The 16,260-nt window shown below is 39.0% G+C and overlaps 1 protein-coding gene across 2 annotated transcripts in view; it reads right to left on the reverse strand.

The window, feature by feature from the left end:
- The window catches only part of cgnl1 (cingulin-like 1), a 39,934-nt gene that overhangs the window by 9,234 nt on the left and 14,440 nt on the right, over positions 1 to 16,260 (reverse strand). For both annotated transcript variants that reach the window (XM_067437402.1, XM_067437401.1), the window contains exons 9-12: positions 8,089 to 8,295; positions 7,726 to 7,830; positions 2,769 to 2,921; positions 2,352 to 2,522 (exon numbers count right to left, since the gene is read on the reverse strand). In XM_067437402.1, the coding sequence (XP_067293503.1) occupies positions 2,352 to 2,522; positions 2,769 to 2,921; positions 7,726 to 7,830; positions 8,089 to 8,295 (636 nt within the window). The remainder of the gene's footprint in view (positions 1 to 2,351; positions 2,523 to 2,768; positions 2,922 to 7,725; positions 7,831 to 8,088; positions 8,296 to 16,260) is intronic.

Consider the following 16,260-nt stretch of genomic DNA (forward strand, 5'->3'; position numbering starts at 1 on the left):
GGTGAAAAAATCTTTAAAGTTGTCCAAATGAAGTCCTTAGCAATGCATATTACTAATATTAATATTTTTAAAAATATATATTTACAGCAGGACATTTACAAAATACCTCAATGGAACATTATCTTTATTTAATAACCTAATGATTTTTGGCATAAAAGAAAAATCAATAATTTTGACTCATATGACACACACACACACACACACACACACACACACACACACACACACACACACACACACACACACACACACACACACACACACACACACACACACACACACACACACACACACCTCTAAATATCATTACCATTTAAATTGTACAATGATATTCATGCTATGCTACACTACATGTGTGAAATTAATCTCTTTTACATAAGTTCAACTTTTCACTGTCCTGTTGCTGCAGTTACATATTTGGCCACAAGATGCTGCCTTTGTCAAGAGTGAACTAAAATGCATCTGAAGTGTCCCCTTCAAAACGGACAAGTAATTTGGAATTTAAACTGATTTTAAAAAGAAACTGAGTAACAAATACTCAGAGCAGTAGAATAAAAGAATATCCGGTGTATACTGCAAGTAAGAAGCATATAGCACGTTTTTGATGTGTGGTTTGGCTTTCTAGAAGCTAGCAGCAGAGGTGTATCGCTCCAGAGGAAACAGCTGTAGGAGTGAGGTCATGATCTGTATGAGGAGAGTGTGTCAGAGAGGAGAACATGTGTACGATGGAATTCTGGGAGGATGAGGTGTCAGTAGGTCATCGCTCAGACCCAACACTCCCCACAGGAACACAGCATCCTTTTCTTCCTTCACACACAGCTGTGCAGAGGAGGATGTCTCACTGTTCCATCTCTGTTCTTCTCTCTGCTGTTTGCTTTTCGTTGTATCTTTCCTCCTGATGCCCTCTTCCCTTCTCCGCTCATGAAGTGATATTTCACAGGCAGCAGCACAGAATTACAGTCAGTCAGTGAATGCTGAAAGCAGGCCATTTTACACTTGTTCTCAGCTCATAAAGTGTTAATGAGAATGGGGGGATGGGTCCAGTCCCCACTGTTCCAAGGGACCTCATTCACAGGGCTGACCTATAATGCCTGATTCTCATATCAAACAATAACATTCCTCAAATGCCAAAGTGCTGACAGGGTTAATGCGCATAACAGCAGAGGTCAAAGGTCAGTCCCTCTTGGGGTTGTTGAGTATATAAACTCACAGACAGGGACTGCGGATAGGAACTGAAGTGATTGAAAAATCTGATCTGCCAAAAGAATGTCGGCTGATGATTAATGGTGGCAGGTTACATTCCAGAGGTTTAACACTGAGAGTTGATATGAGGATATTCATCTCCACAGAGAGACAGCCATATCAGTGGAATAACAAGTTATGCAAATTAAGTTTAACATGGCATTTGACGGAGTTTATGTTGAAATATAACTCTAGCTGAACGGTTATGCTTCTCCTGAAACACGTGTTTTTTTTTTTTTTTAAAGAAATGCAAACTTTGGCACTTTGGCTAGACACTCTTCCCATATTTACACAATTTTTTGTGCTGTTGGATAAATAGACCATAAACTCTGAGCATAAGGGCTTAAACACTGACAGGCTCCTCTGTTTTTCATTTTCAAATGTTTAGCTCAGATAATCCTACAAATAAAATGGGATTTTCCTATCTGCATTCCAAGTCAAAGAAACTGTATAAGTGAACATTTTTGGACATGTACCATGGTATTACCATGGTTTTGGATATTTTTACATGTTTTTGTAGCACTTTCCTCCTTTAAAATCTTGGTAAATGAAAATGCTAACCACTGAGTAACAAAGGACCATGGTATTACCGCCTGAAATAATCAACTATAACACAACAACGGTACTACAGTGTTGTATAGGAAGTTTGCGATCGAGGACAACTAAAAAAGTTTAAATCAAAGTCATTCCAATTCAATAAAAACAGAGAACTATAACTTTAATGACACAGAGGAACAATATCATTGAAATCACTTTCAGAACTATATTCTTTCCAGCTGATTAAAGGCTAAAAATATTGGCAATCTTTAAAAGCGGTGGATTCTTATTGGCTGAGCTTTTAAAGAGGAAGACGGCGTAACTGCAGCGCACAATTATAATAAACATAATCGTCCATTAGTGTGAACATTAATATAGTTGTAGTTATAGTTATCGTTCTTTGTCTGAGTATGGCGTAATAAAGCAGTTGTTTCTCAGACCAGCTGGTTTATTCCAGTCAAGTTTGTGAACTTGTGCATTTAAAAAATGATCTGCTTTGTTTTTTCAACTTGGCATCAGGTTGTTGGTTTTTGCTGAACACTGTTGATATATAACCGCCCTCCCGCACCCACCTCCTCTTGAAGGGTCTTGGCGGTAACACAGGATTTCTCCAGCTCCAGTCCTCCCTCTCTCAGCCGTTTCTGCAGCTCTGCCATCTCCCTCCGGTTCTTCTCCTTGTACATGTCTATCTGCTCCTGCAGCTCCTGAGTTGAGCTCTGAGACGCCTCCACTATCTCATTCATCTACACAGACAGAGACAAATATTGAACAACCATTAGGACAGAGGAAAACTACATTTGTCAATTCCTCAGAAATGTTTCAGCTTTAGCCCAGTATGACACAAATCAGACTGAAGTTGTATAACCAGCTCCGGTTTTGTGTCCTCAGTAAATTAGAAAGACAAGAGCAAAACTTAATTAAAAGTTTATTAAGAAAAATGATTTTTTTAAAAAACACATTTTCATTCAGGGTTAACTCCAGTCTCTCACCTCCCGTTGGAGTTTCTCCACAGTTCGGTCCAGCAGCCTCCTCTCATCTTCAATCTCATTCTTGGTGGTTTTAAATTGCTCTTTCTGACTTTTCTCCTCCTTCAGTCGCTCCTGCAGCTCATGGTGCTCTTGAGTCATTTTGGTCAAGTTTCTCTATGGATGGCAAAAGTATCAATTAACAAAGTAAAACATGACTTCCCTTAGGCCAATTACTGAAACAGTAGCGCTACTCTCAGTCGGATTGATGCAAAGATTTTAACAATGTGACCAAAATGAAACAAAATATATATTTAGAAACATTAATGTTTTACCACTAATTTGCATATATATATATACTATTTTTTAAAAGTTTGGGGTCAGAAAGATCATGAAAAAAAATGAATACTTTCATTCTGCAAGAATTTTTTTTAATCAAAAGTGACAGTTTTACAGTTACAAAAAAAGTCTGTTAGGATCATGTGACACTTAAGAGTGGAGTAATGATCACATAAATAAGTAATATATAAACATATATTAATAATTAGGGGTGGCACGGTACATGAAAAAAAATGAGCCGTTCAGTTCGCTGATCTCGGTTCGGAGTTTGTGCGATGTAGCCTCGTGCCCGTATGTTACCTCACAGTGGGTGTCCTTTTCGAGTGAAATAAGAGGTGTGTGGAGATGCAGTAAAAGAGGTAAAAGGCAATCAAAGTGAAGTGCTGCAGGTCACGTCACGTGTAGAAATGGCAGGTGGAAGAGATAAGGAAGAAGAAGTGTGTATGGAGAGCGGAAGCCACTCACCCCCGTTGTGCATTCCCACTGCCAGCGTTTGTCTCGCACAGATGCACTGCGGCTTGTGTATTGCAAATAGAGACGAAATATCGTCCATACTCTATTCTGTCAACTTTTCTGGTGTTATCTTCACACTATCATTCTCATGCTTTGATTTATAATGGGAATCATATATGTGCTGCAAATGCGACCGTGTTCCCCTCTGTCCCAAACACACGTGTTTGTTGTATAATAAGTATAGTTCACTTGATAAATGTAACATTAAAGTTAAGATAAGCTTCTAGTTTTAATCATTTAAAGGGGGGGGTGAAATGCTGTTTCATGCATACTGAGCTTTTTACACTGTTAAAGACTTGGATTCCCATCCTAAACATAAACAAAGTTTCAAAACTAAGTTGGACGTTTGATAGAGTATTTCTGTGTCAAAAATACTCCTTCCGGTTTCTCACAAGTTTCTGAGAATTTTTTTCGAGTAAGGGTCCGCCTGACGTCAACAGAGCGGAAGGTCCTTGTATGGGCCGTACGGGCTCTTCTCCCAGTAGGGTGCGCGTGACTAGAGGCGAGAGAGCAAATGCACGACGCCCATGAACACTGCTCTCAGCTGCAGACCCACTCATCCGTCAACACTTATGTCATTATAGTCCGCGCCGCGCTCCACTTTATTCCTATGGGTGACATCAAGCGACTTCAACGCTTCAGCACAGCATTCTGGGAAGGCAGCGCTGCATTTGAACCGATTTGAACGCAGAAATGACGGGAAGCTTCACAGCATCGCAGATCTACACGGTCACTGCTGTCACAGGACTTCACCAAATCATACCAAAGTGTGTTTTTGACGGAGCAGTCTCAGTGATGAAGGTTCGGTCCTGCTTTGGAAGCAGGCGGTGAGTAAAACTGCTTCAAATGTCTATGTTGTTGGCTATCGTCTCGTGAGTAAACATCAGTAAACAACAAGATTGTGTATAACATTAGTTAATTTATCAATGGTGCATGCGATCTAAGGTGTGTGTTTAAATACATTTGTTTAGCTGACCACTATAGGTGTCAGTTTGTTTATTGTAAAACCACCCAAACATAAACCTAGCGTTCTCACAAAGCGCGCTTTGTCATTCAAATACGCTAACGGTTACTCCATTGTTGTTCTATGTATAACGTTACACTAGTCTGACGTGCAAAACCGTTTTGCTTGCTACTGCTAAGGTTTAGTCGCATACAATAGTCCATAAACCGGATCATTTCCTCATAAACTGCGAGTAAACAAGCGCAAATGTTGACAGGCCACTAAATACAGCACATACCACAGAGACGGACGTCCTGCTGTTGTTGCTTTCCCTGTTCAATTTATTTCAGCCTCCGGATCTGATTCTGGATCATATATGTTTTAGTTGAATCTGATTTAGGGTAGCGTTTTCTTCTCTATGCTTGAGGACGTCACCGCTTTGTGCGCACTCGTCATTCTTTAGCTCCGCCCACACGATACGCCTCCAGCCGCTCTGCTTTTTCCGGAAAGACTCGGTACAGCCTATATTTCTTTTATAAATATAATAAAACTAAAGACTTTTCGGAGATATGAAGGATGCAATACTACTCTATAGGTACTCAAGATTGACATGAGATTGACTGAAACTGAGTGTTTCATCCCCCCCTTAAACAGGCCTTTGAAGCCACAGTGCTTTCTGAACAAAATTGACATGATTACATGAAAAACGTTACGCCAATGTGTTGGACTCAGTAGACAGCACAAGCAGAAGACAGCCTGTTAGGAAACAACTTCTACATGATATAAATGTTTAAAATAGTATATCCTAAATTAGGGATAATTAAACTATATATCACATGCGTAAGTAAATTTCTGGAGTGTTAACTTTAACAATTAAAAGAAAAACAAGAACTGAACAGAACCGAAAACCGTGACACTAAAACCGTGATACAAACCGAACCATGGGTTTTCAGAACCATGCCACCCCTATTAATAATATATTTATACACTGCCCGGCCAACAAAAAAGTCGCTGTTTGGATTTAAATATGCAAATGCTTAAGAGTCATTATTGCAGTGATTATTATGTTTCTAGTATGTTATATGTTTGGCAACAGTTCTCCTAACCCTTAATGATGGAGTGTGTAGCTTCTCATTTCAGGTGCCCTAGAATGATTTGAAACTATATGTTAAATTGTTCTCTGATATCTACATAGAGGGTATGTGGCTTATTTAAGGGCAAAAATTGTCCAGATACAGTTGTATAGGTCCATTTACAACCCTATATATTGTCCCTAGGATGTAATACTCTCTTTTTGCCTTATTTGGAAGGGTCATGAATATTAATGTTGAGCTCTGGTTTGATTGGTTTATTTCAGAAGCTCACAGCACACAGCAGTTCAGTTGTTCAGCTGTTCAGCTTGTGAGTCCTGACCATCCTGACAGAACACAGACCAACTGAATGACACTTTAAGCAGAACATCTCAAATGGAGATTGCTAAAATGTAGCTTACTTGTTTATTGGTGTTTTCAGATCATCTGCGTGCGAGAGAGAGCTCGGGTGCATATGGTTGCCAGATTGTAAATGTTTAGGTAAAACACTGGGTAGTATACATGTTCTTTTTACAGAAGATCTCTGATTGGGGGATTTAAATGACTGAAATTTAAATCCCTGCAACCGCAACCATGAACGAACCAGTGGTTTTTGTTCAAGTTTTTATTTATTAAACTACATTTTAGACTTGTCTTTTTCCGTCAACGATATTGCATGTTTATATAATGTTAGTCACAATGTAGGCTACGCAGTGATTCTGATGTACTCTGAAATACAAGCATGCAAAAACATCATACTTAAGTTCTCAAAAATATCAATATATTTTTTCAAAATGAATAACCTTGTCAAATGACTGTAGTTTTAACTTATATGGTGGAAAAGGTGACGTCTGCTAGAAGGATTGAGTGAACGATCTGTAAGCAACGTATCTACGGTTGTATTTTTTAATACAAAATAATATTACCCTCTGTCATTAGACACAATTTAGTTTTGTATGGTACTTGGTGTTTCCTATTGTTACTGTACGAGCATCTTGAGTTATCTAGACAATGCTGTCTCTCTAAGAAAATTATCACAGTATGTGATGTCCATGTACTGAATTAAATGTTTCATTTTAGGGCACCTTTAAACAAGCATGTAGAAAGACACATTTTGGCCATATTCCAGGATAACAATGTCAAGATTCATCAGGCTTACTTGTGAAAGAATTATTGCTATGGAGCATAAAGAATCATTTTCACACATGAATTGACACCTCTGAGTCCAGACCGTAAATTTATTGAAAGTCTTAGGGATTCTTGCATGATCTTGACCAAAAATGAATGCACCTCTTGATGAAAATAAATGCTGTGATGTAATTTCCATCATGTTATTTGTAATGTTATTTCCATACATTTTTGGTCCAGATCTGACAATGCAAGCACATCCCAAAGACTTTCTATGAATTTAAGGTTGGGACATGAATCTTGATATTGTCAATCCTGGAATATGGCCATGATGTGTCTTTCTACATGGTTGTATAAAATAAAAAGCTACACACTCCATCAATTAGGGTTAGAAGAACTGCTGCCAAACATATAACATGCTAGAAACATTATAATCACTGCAATAATCATCCAATCATTGACTCTTACGCTGCCTTCACACATAGGCGTTAACGCTTCTCATTTACATTAAATGGATGACATCATGCGTCGCCGAACTAAATTGTGGGTTCCGTCGCGTCGCTTCACTTGCGCTGCAAGCGGCAGAAGTTGAAGATTTCTCAACTTTTCAAGCGCCAACACAGGCAACATCCAATCAGATCGCCCTATGCAAATACCGTAGAGAAGACGCTAGCCAACTGCGTTCATGCAACCCTAGAGCAGAAGTGTGATTGGCTGTGGTCACATCAGCACCAAGCTTCAGCCACGCCCTCCATCAAGCATTAACGCCGAAGCCCCATGTGAATATTTAAATCCAAACAGCAACTTTTTTTGTTTTGGCCAGGCAGTGTATAAATTATTATATATCTATATAATTAAAACATTTTTTTAACCAACCCTAAACTTTTGAAAGGCAGTGTAGATAAAGCAACACATTTATAATAACTCAACCAAACATGATTTCTTGCTATCTCAGCTCCTGCTCAAAGTTGGGATTCCCAAGTCTCACCTGCACATCCTCTAGGCGAGTGGTCAGTGCGTGGTTTGCACGGGTCATTTCCTCTTCCTGTTCCCTGACCTCTGCAAGAGACTCCTCCAACTGCCTTTTCTCTTTCTAGTTACAAACAAACACATTGCAGATGTTTTACTTCTCTGGGTCTGTTTTTCTAGACAGATTAAGCCTTTCCCCCAGACTAAAAGGGAAGAGTTAATAGGGAATCAGTGCTGATGGAATTCCAGACAGGATTAAGATCTTCGTCTGGGGAAACTGCCTCGTGTTGATGTAACCATTAGAATGCACTATAAAACTAATTGGTCTAAATGTGTATAAATATAAGTGTGCTTCTCAAATCAAAGAGAGGACTGAAAGTACCTCCAGACGGCCAGCTCGCTCCCCCAGTCTGTTCTCCTGCAGCTTGGCTTCATCAATGATGCGGTTGAGTTTGGCCACTTCGTTCTCAAGCTCATGCGCCCTCTTGCGCAGTCTCTCCACCTCTTGAGACAGACGGCCTGCCTGGCCCTCGGATACCTTTTTTGCGGTCTCCACTTCCTCCTTTTCCTTATTGGCTGTAAAATTGTTCTAGAGAGAGAGCACAAAACAAAGATATGTTGTGATATGAACATAGAGTGTTACATATACATACATTACGCAAAATTATTTTGAAAACCTACATAGTTTCATTCAGACTCGAAATTAACACCAAATGCAAGTAAAATTGGTTTTGCGATTAATTAGTAAAAACGGCAGTTACCCAGTAACTTTTTTTAGAAACCGCAACACATTGGTTCACATTGGACTGTGAGAACAATAGCCTGAGCTTCGCTGATGTGAAGCATTGCAATGTGGATGATTTAAAGTTACACAAACCGTATATACTTAAGAAAATATCTTGGTCATCATTTTGAAGGTTTATCTAAGCTTTCTTTCCATTAGAACTTCCTGTGGTGACATGACATGTTCAGTACTGTTCAAAGGTTTGGGGTCGGTAAGATTTTCTAAGGTTTTTGAAAGAACTCTTATGCTCACCAAGGCTTCATTTAATTTGATCAAAGTTTACAGTTAAAACAGTAATATTGTGAAATATTATTACAACTTAGAATGTACGTTTTCTATTTTAATATTTTACCAAGTAATTTATTCCTGTAATATTTTCAGAATCATCACACCAGTCTTCAGTGTCACATGATCTGTCAAAAATCGTTACAAAATGCTGATTTGCTGCTCAAGAAACTTAATCTTATTATCATCATCAATGTCAAAAAGCATATATTTTTTGTTGAAATCAGGGTCTATTTTTTTCTGGATACTTCAATGAATTCGAAGTTCAAAAGAACAGCATTTATCTGAAACAAAAATCTTATGTAACATTATAAATGTCTTTACAGAAACCTTTGATTAATTCAATGCTTCCTTGCTGAATAAATGTATTTTTTAAAAACAACAACAACAACAACAACAAAAAACACACAGAGCCCAAATATTTAAACGGTAGTGCATGTGTAATATTCCAGCATTAAGCAATCGGAATGAAATATGAGGAAGGATTTTTTTTTTTTTTTTTGGACAGTTTCACCCAGTGAAATTTCACCCAATGATTCAGCAAACAACACAATCCCCTGCGCTGTTTGTCAAAAATATGCAAGAATGTGTGTGTGTGTGTGTGTGTGTGTGTCTGTGTGTGTGTTTTATATATAAAAAAAATTTGTCTGGTTGTCAGGTCAGTTTACCTACCATTGTTTTTATAGATTTTTAGAAGCTAAAAGTAAAATGTAAGACCTTAGTGCAGGAGCTGCAGTACACATCAGGTCAATGAACTCCTACAACTGAATATGTCTAATGGAAAAGTGAGTGTAGGGCAACAGGCCTCTGACCTTTGACTCCCTCTTAAATGATGTGGGCCAATACAAATGCAGTGAATCACAGGCAACAGAGGTGAGGTTAAACTGAACGACCCTGTACGATTTATTAGCACCTTCCACTTAGAGTCAGCTAAGCATGTCTCCTTCAGTTTCTCAATGACTCAACCTGACACATATACAGTTTCCTGATTCCTTAAGCTTTTTTGACGAGTTACGGGTTCAGTAGCCGTTTCCGAACGTGAACGAATTCCTTAATTAGGATGTGCTCTGTTGGTGGCTGTCTCTTTGTCTGCTTTGGGCTTTGGCTTAGCCAGTATTACAGAGCACTCTGCGTTCTTCTTCGCCAACTTTTATGAATAAGCTAGACTGTCCTGTAGAGCTGCTGTATGTGTAAATGCATTGTGCCATTTTAAACTCATTCTGCAATTTAGACACCTAAAACAACACATACAGAGCTCCTTGTGGGGTTTTCAGCTAACAAACGGAGACAGCCGTCATGCAACGAAGGATTCATTATCCTGTTGATGACAGCTCAAAGATTACACACAACACGGATGGTCCTAGAACTGGAAGAGCGGGTAGATCGTTTGCTATGCATGTGAGAATGTCAACCAACTGGTTTACCCATCCACTTTGAGCAACTGTGGAAAAAGACAATACTCCAATTATAGCTAAACAAAAAATGTTCTAGTCAGTGTTATTTCAGTATCACTGAGATACTATTATATTTTATTAACATTTTGAATGAGTTCTTATTTTCATAATATACGTTTTAATTTTAAAGTTTTAGCATTTTTTATATTTTTGGCATTTAAAAAATATATGTATGATTTTTTTTATTGATGTTTATGTTTTAGTTTAGCAAAGTTAAACTAAATAAAATGTTGATCTAGGTGAAATAAATTTTTTTAGGTTTCATTTAACATTCATTTCATTTCAAGAAATTGACATGTTTTATATGGTTTTAATTTTAGTTAGCTATAATAATATTTGTTTTGTCTGATAAATTATATTTTCTACACATTTCTAATGTGCACAGAAGTAAATGCCTTAGATCAAGACAATATACATGTCCTGCAATAGGTAAGAGACACCAGATTCTTAGACAGTGTCTAAAATACCTGAGCCCTAATGGAGTGGAACTACAACTGCCAACCCTATGATCAGTGAACATCCGGACAACAACACACAGCTCTTTGTGTGTGTGTATGTGTGTTCTAATGTAAGGTCATTCCAAGCCTAACACAGTGACTCATTAGCAGACCAGGGTGGATTTATGTCAGTTCTACTTGCAGTTCAAAGTCCTGAAGCCCCTCTAAGAATCCTTCCCTCTCTCTCTGCAGCCCTCATTGGCCAGTAATTCTTAACTCATTAACTATGACACCTCCCAAAATTAACATGGCCACCCGCCCCAAAACAAACCCAAACGTCTGTTACGACACACTACCACCCCTAAACTAAAGAGGCCAGAAGGTGGTGCCTCGCTAATATGTACCTAGCATGAGAAAACATACTCTATGCTTGCAAAACTGCAGAAGATAACCCACACTGACAAAGCAGTGGCCTTTTAGAATTGTAAATATTAACATTTTTGTCTTCAGAAAAGCTGTAGCTTAACGTGAGATGGCTTATAAGGATGTATGTGTCCTTCAGAGAAGGTTACAACGGTTTAATTGTGGCAATATTCTCTTCCATTTACTTGGAGTGAGACATTTTACTACTGATAAGCTACAGAACACGGGGATGGTGGTGAGAAACTGTTGCTTTGGGGAAAGTGATGAAACTCTTTTTTGTATTCACACGTTCCCTTTTTCTCCATGACCCAGTTCCCGTAGCCAGGGCTTTGAACAGCAGAAAGAGACAGAAAGGAAAGGGCAGAGAGGACCAATGTTTGTTTCTGAGCTTCTTCTCTTGACAGAGGCATTACAAAGACTCAGAGAGATTTGAGAAAGCAGTGTGCTCCGAATGGTGCTCCAGCTTGTTCGGGCTGTTTATGTATAGTTGAGCATTAACCAGCATTGTGAGAGTGTTTAAAAAGCTCAAGAATAACAATGGCAGGAGAATCACAATCAGTTCATGAACTCCAAGCAAGGACACAGAGCGTCCTGAAGCTTTGGGGCCCTAAATCTTCACATCACCGTTTATTGCCTAAACCATCAGTGAAACTAATAAACCTGCCTAAAGCCACACCAAATTCATCATGATTTTCTCCTTCACATGCAGCATAGTACTCCCAAAGAGCTAAACCTCTCTAATCCACTCTCAAATTAAGTTTACATGTCAGATTTATAATCTGACGGGGTACAACGTAATCTTAAAGCCATCCAGAAAGCAAAAGCTAAATTTAATCACAGGTAAACCCAGGACCAAATGTACTGCCATCGTCACATCCCTTAAAATTATACTGCTCGGCACCAGAGGCAGTGTTTATATATATATTATATATATATATATATATATATATATATATATATATATATATATATATATATATATATATTAGCCTGACGTGGTCATACTCAATTCTAGTCAGAATATGAGTCTGAAACTGCTCCATTGGGCTGTGATTATGGGGCGTGTTTCAACCGAACCAGGAAAGACCTCGATTGGATAGAGCTACAACCAATCAGAGCAACGGAGCGACATCAACAGAGCTCAACTGTACTGTGTTGCCAAGTCCGCATTTTTCCCCGCGGATTGTTTTCTATGTCCGCGGGTTGAAGTGACTATTATGTGATATATAGACCCATGAGTGTGAATTTTAGCAGGCAACCTTGCCAAAATAACACACATTTTACCCCCCAAACACCATTTTTTTCTGGAGAACCCCCCGAGAAGCTATTGTTTAGGCCTAGTTGGCGGGTTTTGTTGTAAAAACTTGGTAACCCTTTCTGGACGCGAGCTGAAATCAGGCTGGAATTAACAATCTTTGCCGGTGTTGTAAAAAAAATAACATAATTTAATGATACACAGAGTAATTACCCAACATGATCATCATTTCTGAGAGAAATCGTGAAGGTGAATGCATATACAAACAAGCTCTCCGTTTAGAATTCAAACAAATATAATCCAAGCCCCTTTGATGACGTGGATGATTACACTACTGTTTATCATCTGTCCGTCATCGTCTAAAGCCCGCCCTGATGATTTCATTGGTCTCAACAGTTTCTGTTCGGGGATAATTACTCCTCTATGGAGCAAGGCCAGACCGAACTGCCCGACCTAAAAAATTGTGGGCGGGGCTAAGTTTGGCTGGCATCCAGGCTATATATATATATATATATATATATATATATATATATATATATATATATATATATATATATATATACACACACACACACACACACACACACACACACACACACACACACACATATATATTAACATAAACACTGCCTCTGGAGCCGAGCAGTATATTTTAAGGGATGTGTTTTTGCAATCTGAAAAAAATGATCACAAGAAAAATAATTAACAAGTTATTTCCCATTAAAACACAAAGACCTTCATAAACAAATCAAAATCGTTACAACAAACCATAACAGTACACAATGTTTCAATGCCCTGGCTGTGCCCAAACTTTTCTGAAACATCACTGTATAATACTTGACTGTTGCCTCAGCTGGTGTAAGCAGTGACTTCATCCGCATTATACTCACAATGTGCAAAACTACAGGAAATCCTGCTTTCCTTGTGTTCAAAATTCAGCTCTGTTTTTACCACAATGAAAACAACCAAGCTTGTGTTTTCACTGTGAGTCCAATTAGTCATCTATTCCTATGGTCAACCTTTCAATGTGACCCCTGTTTACATGCCAGCCGCTTTTCTCAATAAAAGTGCTGTGACTCGACAGAAAGATAAGAATACACAACCATAGAAACATAAGCGACAGGTCATCCGAGGTACTTGAAACTTTATCAGCCAGGCACAAAGTGTTCAGCCCTTGAATAACCGCAGCAACACCAAAGACTCAAGCTTCACTCTGGCTCCAAACAACACCGGGTCTGTTTCTGCATCCTGATGGTATTCGTTACAATAGCTTCGCTCCTAAACAAAGAGGCACATACACACAAATGTGCCGAAGCAGGACGAAAAGCTGAGGATGGGCGAGAGGTGCTCAAGCTGGAAATGAAAATGTGCTGCTTGAAAAGCACTGGCTTCTTTCCAGCTGCATAAGACGCCTATAATAACCTCCTCTCGCCCTTCAGGGAGGGAGAGAAGAAAACATACTGTATTCTTTGAATGAGGGTGGCAAGCAGTTACTGCAGGGGTTCAAGTGCACACAGATTTCAAGATTTCAAAAGGAAAGAATACATTAAATCTTGTGCATGACTTCTCCAAATTTTTGACCAAGCAGTTGTAGAGTCGTAAACCTTTGTTGTGGTGAAATGATTATGTGTTAGGAAAGTATGCGTTAGGACACGTTACACTACAAATGTAAACATATGAGCTTCTGGTGGTCAGAGTGATCTGATCCCAGAACTTTTTGGAATGTGTTCTACTGCCAAAACTGTTAAGGAGACTATAGAGAAAAGTTGTTGTTTTCACAAATGGTGGGGAACGAAACAGCAACACAGCAGGTGTCATATAACAATGCAAACATGGTGGATATGGTATATCCAGATCATATCCCATGAGACTGATGGTATAACCAGGCTATTTTCATTCATTTTTCATGTACTCTTCATATATGTTTCAATATTAATTTGCTTAAAAAGCTACCAAAAGATTAGGGTAAAAAAAAGGAATACTTTTATCAGCAAGGACAGATTAAATTAATCAAAAGTGACATTAAGACCTTTATAATGTTACAAATGAGTACTATTTTAAATACATGCTGTTCTTTTTCTTGCAATTCCTCAAAAAATGTATCACAGTTTCCACAAAAATAGCTGCACAGCTGTTTTCAGTCATAATATTTAAGCAATGTCTCATGTCGCAAATGAAATGAGGCTGGTAGTGATGATTCGCTCTGACCAGTCATTGATCTGCAGTGTGTATTCACTATTTTTATTAACCATTTCATATCAGTACGGCTCGCTTGGAACCTTAACCGAGGAGGTACTAAAAAAAGTACCAGATACTAGGTACTGTACTCAGTGGAAGAAAAGAAAAGTGAGTCGTACCAAGTCGTACCATAGAGTGGAAAAGCACCATATGACACTAGAAGAGAAATGAGAAGCAGGTAACTTTCCCAGCCATCTCTTTAATAAAGCCAAATTCAAAACAAACTTTATAAACAACTTTATACATACAGATGGTGTCATGAGACTGGGTGTGATTGTAACTTAAAGCGACTCATCCATTGTTTTCTACACAAAAAGACACATTACCACAACTTTCAATGAACATTAAAGATATATCGGCCATCATGTTCTACTCTCTCCCATATTTAAAGGGGGGGTAAAATGCTGTTTCATGCATACTGAGCTTTTTACACTGTTGAAGACTTGGATTCCCATCCTAAACATAGACAAAGTTTCAAAAACTAAGTTGGACGTTTGATAGAGTATTTCTGTGTTAAAAATACTCCTTCTGGTTTCTCACAAGTTTCGGAGAGTTTTGTTCGTTCATGGGTCAGTTTGACGTCGACAGAGCGGAAGGTCCTTGTATGGGCCGTACGGGCTCTTCTCCCGGAAGGGTGCGCGCGCGTGACCAGAGCGAGAGAGCAAATGCACGCCCATAAACACTGCTCTCAAGGTGCAGATCCAGTCGTCCGTGCAACACTTCTGTCACGCCGCGCTCCACTTTATTCCTATGGGTGACGTCAAGCGACTTCAACGCTTCAGCACAGCATTTCGGGAAGGCAGCGCTGCATTTGAACCGATTTGAACGAAGAAATGATGGGAGGCGTCACATCATGCTTCAGTCGTGTCGCAAAAGTGGATCACTGCTGTCACAGGATTTCACGAAATCAACATTAATAAAGAAGTGTGTTTTTGATGGAGCGGTGACGATAAAGGCTCGGTCCTGCTTTGGAAACAGGCGGAGAGTAAAACTGCTGTTGGCTATCGTCACGTAAGTAAACATCAGTAAACAACACGATCGTGTATTACGTTAGTCAATAAATAATAATTTATCAATGGAGCATGCGATCTATGGTGTGTGTTTAAATACATTTGTTTAGCTGACCACTATAGGTGTCAGTTTGTTTATTGTAAAACCACCCAAACATAAACCTAGCGTTCTCACAAAGCGCGCTTCGTCATTCAAATGCGCTAACGGTTACTCCATTGTTGTTCTATGTATAACGTTACACTAGTCTGACATGCAAAACCGTTTTGCTTGCTACTGCTAAGGTTTAGTCGCATACAATAGTTCATAAACCGAATCATGTCCTCATAAACTGCGAGTAAACAAGCGCAAATGTCGACAGGCCACTAAATACAGTACATACCACAGAGACGGACGTCCTGCTGTGTTTGCTTCTCCTGTTCAATTTATTTCAGCCTCCGGATCTGATTCTGGATCATATGTTTTAGTTGAATCTAATTTAGGGTAGTGTTTTCTTCTCCACGCTTGAGGACGTCACCGCTTTGTGCGCGCTCGTCATTCTTTAGCTCCGCCCACACGATACGCCTCCAGCCGCTCGTTTTTTTCCGGAAAGACTCGGTACAGCCTCGGTATATTTATTTTATAAATATTAGAAAACTAAAGACTTTTTGGGGTGGATGCAGGATGCAAT

This window comes from Pseudorasbora parva, chromosome 1 (genome assembly GCF_024679245.1).
Source record: "Pseudorasbora parva isolate DD20220531a chromosome 1, ASM2467924v1, whole genome shotgun sequence".
Taxonomy (NCBI): Eukaryota; Metazoa; Chordata; class Actinopteri; order Cypriniformes; family Gobionidae; genus Pseudorasbora; species Pseudorasbora parva.